General features: G+C 45.6%; 1 protein-coding gene across 1 annotated transcript in view; it reads right to left on the bottom strand.

Moving 5' to 3' along the window:
- LOC122080632 (geraniol 8-hydroxylase-like) overlaps nt 1-1,704 on the bottom strand; it is a 2,426-nt gene extending 722 nt beyond the window's left edge. Inside the window, exons 1-2 of the mRNA XM_042647430.1 lie at nt 771-1,704; nt 88-690 (exon numbers count right to left, since the gene is read on the bottom strand). Of these exons, the coding sequence (XP_042503364.1) occupies nt 88-690; nt 771-1,661 (1,494 nt within the window). The 5' untranslated portion in view covers nt 1,662-1,704. The remainder of the gene's footprint in view (nt 1-87; nt 691-770) is intronic.
- Nucleotides 1,705-5,306: the final 3,602 nt, after the last annotated feature.

Below are 5,306 nucleotides of genomic sequence, written 5' to 3'. Positions count from 1 at the left end.
CTAGGAGACTCGAACTCGAGACCTCCTAGTGAGCATGGGTTTTATACACACCACAGCTCACCAACTGCACTAAGCAGTTGTTGTTGCCTCAAGTGGTATCGCTCTAAGGGGCAGAGCTTTCTCCAAGGTGATCCCAAACTTATCGGCCATGTCCATGTCATTGGGGCTTATCCCACCTTCAATCTTCCAATCAAACGAATGTAGAAGTGCAGCCAACATCAGGTGCACCATCGACAACGCAAGTGGCATCCCCGGACAGATCCTTCTCCCAGCCCCGAACGGTGTGAGCTCGAAGTCTCGGCCTCTGACATCAATCCCCGACGACCCCAAGAACCTCTCAGGAACAAACGAATCCGGATTCGTCCATATGCTGGGATCTCGCTCAATAGTCCACACGTTCACCAGCACTTGGGCATCCTTCGGCACAGTGAACCCACAGATCTCCACTTCAGCTTCTGCTTTATGAGGGAGCAAAAGCGGAGCTGGTGGGTGCAGCCGCAAGGTCTCCTTCACCACCGCTTGTAAATAAGGGAGCCGAGCGACATCAGTTTCCTCCATTGGTTTACGATCTCCAACGTTTTCTTGCAGCTCCAATTGAGCCTTCACCATCGACTCTGGTTTATGAAGTAGTTCAGCCATCGCCCACTCTAATGTCGTAGAGGTCGTGTCCGTCCCTGCTACAAATATGTCCTGTATGTATACGTACATATTTTAATCAAAAATTACTATAAGAATGCTAGTAAGAAGATATTTGAGAAATGGGTACTGACCCCAAATAACGATTTGATATCGTGACGGCTAAATTCTGAACTGCTATCTTGATCGAGCAGTATATCTAGTAGATCATTATTCCTAGTCGGAGAAGGAAGTGAAGCTCTAGAGACCAATCGTTGGTCGATGATTTCATCGAACACCTTGTATAGTCTTCCCACGTAAATAGTCATACTGCGTTTTATACCTTGCAAGTCTAATGGTCTCAATATAGGAAAATAATCCGAAAGATTTGGCTTTCCTGCTTCTTCCATAATTCTCCGCACCACTGCTTTGAAGTCCTGTGCGGTATCTGATTCTGGACGGGCCAGGTCAAGGGAGAACATGGTGTTGGATAGGAGGTTAAGGGAGGTGGCGAACGCGGACTGACCAATATCAACGGGTCGACCCATCTGAGCACTTTCACGTACGTGAGTGACAAGCTCCTCTATCTTCTGCCGACGCAACGATTCGCTCGCGTTGAGTCTCTGTGAAGTAAATATCTGATTGTTGCAGAGCTTGCGAAGGTTTCGCCATCGGGAGGAGGGGGAGAGCCATATAACGGATGCCTGGTAGTGGTTCAGCGCCCGAACGGCATCCAATACCATTCGACCGGCGAGAGCCTGGTCGTGGGTTTGGAGGACCTCTTTGGCCATGTTGGCAGTAGAAGCAACGACGGTCGTTACGTGACCGAGCTTGAGAGTCATGAGTGGGCCATAGGTCTGAGCAAGTCGGGCGAGCGACTCGTTGGGTTTGTTACCAAGTTCGAAGAGGCTCCCAACGATGGGGAGAGGGACGGGGCCTGGTGGGAGCCGTTTGTGGCTTGTCCCAAGGATGAGTGCGGAGATCCATGCCCGCAGACTCCACAGCACCAACAAGAGACCTAACACCAAGGTGAAGAAGTCCATCATGTTATGTTCCTTCTCTGCAACTCGGCCAGCCTATGTTTTTACATTTCTGTTGTTCCGATGACAAGGTTACATATATACATCCGGATCAGGTCCCTACGTGGGACGGTGGGGACATGAGCCGGCCAAATGGGAAAATACTCTCCCACGCGTTGCATGCCGCATTCGAATTTTTTTTACAAGGGCCGCATTCCAAGACTGGGAGGATTTACATATGGAATACGTGTCTGACTCCTCCCAACCTTGCGTCAGATGTTCAATTCGATTGAGAGGTTTCCAATAGGAGCCAAGCTAGACTTTTTAACTTCATCGAGAATGGTAAAAATAAAATCCTTCTGTCTATCGTTCCTATATTCAAATATAATCCTCATTTTCTAGGGCTACGGAAATGCGACATTTAGATTCACTGCACATATTATCACCTGAATGTACATGTGAGTATAGATGATATGGAGTGTTGTTGCATGATTTTGAATTATGTAGACTTACACAATACAAATTAGAGGTGGGCCCAGAGAGAGATCTCCAAGACCATGCTCTAATGCCAAAGTTAGGTCTCAATATCTTTATTCTTTGCACAGAGCCATTAGTCGATTTAGTCTTACTTGTAACCCTGGCGGAGTGTTCCTTATATAGGCAACTCGAGTCCTTTTCATTGGTCGAGGCTCTTTGGCATGCAAAAACGGGTCTTCTTCTTATTGGAGAGATCGTCCTTCGATGTGGCTGAGCTGGCTTAAGCCTATAACGGTTAACCTAACCCGAGTTGGTTGTCATAACAGCTAACCTGACCAAAATCCTTTTGTCTATCATTCCTATGCTCAAATATAATCCTTATTTTCTAGGGCTACGGAAATGCGACATTTAGATTCACTGCACATATTATCACCTGAATGTACATGTAGATGAAATGGAGTGTTGTTACATGATTCCCAATGATGTAGACCTACACGATACAAATTAGAGGCGGGCCCAGAGAGAGATCTCCGAGACCATGCTCTGATGCCAAAGTTAGGTCTCAATATCTTCATTCTTGCACAGAGCCATTAGTCGATTTAGAGTCTTACCTGTAACCCTGGCGGAGTGTTCCTTATATAGGCAACTCGAGTCCTTTCCATTGGTCGAGGATTTTTGGCATGCAGAAACGGGTCTTCTTCTTATTGGAGAGATCGTCCTTCGATGTGGCTGAGCTGGCTTAGGCCTATAACGGTTAACCTAACCCGAGTTGGTTGTCATAACGGCTAACTTGACCAGGGTAAGGTCCTATAACGACTAACTTGACCCAGCTAAGGTCCAATAACAGCTAACTTGACCAGGGTAAGGTTTTGAAATGGCTAACTCAACCGTGATGGGTCTAGGAGTTAGATAACCTCCTAACTCTAGTTAAGTTACCCTAATCATAGTTCAAGTTGGGCATCGATATAGGGGCTTCGTGCTCCAGTAGGTCATGAGGTCAGAATTCTTTCTGCTGGTTGGAGAGGTCTTCTCATACTCATATCAATGAGGTCGAGGGTAGGACCTCCTGAGCATTGACCGATCAACGAGCATATGGCATATCATATGTCCCCCACTCCCCCAACCTCTTAGTGTATCCTGAGTGTGTGTTTCAACCTTCTCAATGACTAGTCAATGCGTATATTGATATATCATATGCCCCCACTCCCCTGAGCTCCTGCTATAGGAGGATGGGGGAATATTACTTGCATTTGCGTGCGTACTAAGGTTTTTGAATATTTGAGGATACTGGGTGTCTGGTTTTTTGGTGCTCCCTCCAATTTTATGTCCATTCTGACATACCCCTTCCTTTAAAAAAAAAAAAGACGATTTGACGGCTACTGTATTCTTGCCATAAATGAGGGTGGGGGAGAAAGAGAGAGAAAAGAGAGTCATGTGTCTACCTTTTGTTGGGGTAAACAATCGTGGCATAGATCAGTGAGATCACGATCGTTGATGCTGCTTTATCTCACAGCTGATATGTTGGACCTGACAACGTGTGTTTGTTGTGGGGTTTCGAAGTTGACTTGCCTTGATTAATCAAACGTTTTCTTCCGTTCAATTGAAACGTCAATCGAGGAGTATATATAAGTTTGCTTGATTGTATGTCACTTTCTAGTTTCTTCTTCTCCTCTGAAGTACTTTGAGTCCCTGACTATGGCATCAACTCCATTTTCTCCGATGCTGGTTTCCTGCTCATCTTCTTCAATCTTCAAGTTCAAGAAGCTCAGTAAGCTACTCTTGTCTTTCGTTCCTCCTTTTACTACTGTATTCCATGGAATCGAGAACATTAGTGTCATTTGAGAGGTCTTCTGAGTCCGTTGTTGGGATGCCCCTTGGGTCTATTAGGGTAGTTACCAATAATCGCTGCTCTCCGGCGAAGAAGCCTTATGCCTCGTGGACACCGCTAGCTAAATTTTCTTTTGTAGTCCGTGATCCTACTGTCGGCTTATCCGTCAGCCAAAACCATTTTTGTACAAAAATAAAAAAGGAAAAATGATACCACATAGGGAGTATTGTTGTTTCTCATTAAAAGTGTTTGGTGTATCTAAGTAATTATATATCAATTTATGCGTATATAGTCTTTTTTTTTTTGTACCTTATTATTTAAATTTAAATGTTTAAAACATGTATCTTTCATTTTGTTTTTTCTCCATTTTTGATTTATTTGACCATATTTTTTATCGTTCTATTTTCATTTTTTTTTTTGGTAGTGATGCGGCAAAAATTGACCAGACGATCTTCTCTGCAGTCCCTGGTGATTTGGCCGACCTGCACAGAAGAGATGACAAGGGGGAGCCGGGTTGATCCGACGGGGGACTCTCCGATGCCTAAGTCAGATCTTTCCACAACAGATGCTCAAGAGAGCTTTTCTAGTAAAGGAAGTGAGTGATCGATCCCTTCGGATGGAGGCTTATCTTGGTATTTATAGGCTGCTGATGGAGGGCAAGTGGGAGACGATTGTGAAGAGTCCTGTTTAGGCGTGGAGTCCTCAAGGGGAGTGGCTCTGTGATTCTGGGAATATTCCCCTCTTAACTCGGAAAGGCCAACCGTGTGACGTCTATGATGACGTGTAGTGGGTAGAGTCCTGTCCTCCGGAATAGGGATTACGTTCCTTGAATGTAGGGGTGGACGAAAACACGTTTTTAGAAATCTTGTTGTTGACCTCGGGCCTAGGGGAAACATGGCACGATGGAGGTCGAGGTGACAGCACGGCCTGATGGATCCCGAGGAGGTAGCACGGCCTGATGGAGGCAGAGGTGATAGCACGGCCTAATGGAGGCCTAGGTAGCAGCACGGCCCGATGGAGGCCAAGGAGGAAGCACGGCCCGATGGAGGGCGAGGTGGAGCACGGCTCGATGGAGGCTGAGGTGGAGCACGACCATGTAAAAAGCTGCCTACAGTCCAAATCACTGAGGCCAGTAGACACTTTTATCAGTAGATCACATTGAAATCCCATCGATTGGGTGTTAGTCTTGAAGATTTTATACTATCAGCACCTTAGCAGTTATTCAATTTTTATCACGGAGCGGATTGGATTATATTTTGAAGCAATGTATTTGTCCTAAGTGCATACCACACATCAATATACTATGAAGCTTCTCTCAAATATCTGACTCTTCTAAGATTGAGTACTGCTCTGTAGCATACAAGATC

This window comes from Macadamia integrifolia, chromosome 6 (genome assembly GCF_013358625.1).
Source record: "Macadamia integrifolia cultivar HAES 741 chromosome 6, SCU_Mint_v3, whole genome shotgun sequence".
NCBI classification, from domain to species: domain Eukaryota; kingdom Viridiplantae; phylum Streptophyta; class Magnoliopsida; order Proteales; family Proteaceae; genus Macadamia; species Macadamia integrifolia.
The sequence above is the reverse complement of the archived record's forward strand: the minus strand, read 5'-3'. Positions and strand labels throughout refer to the sequence as shown.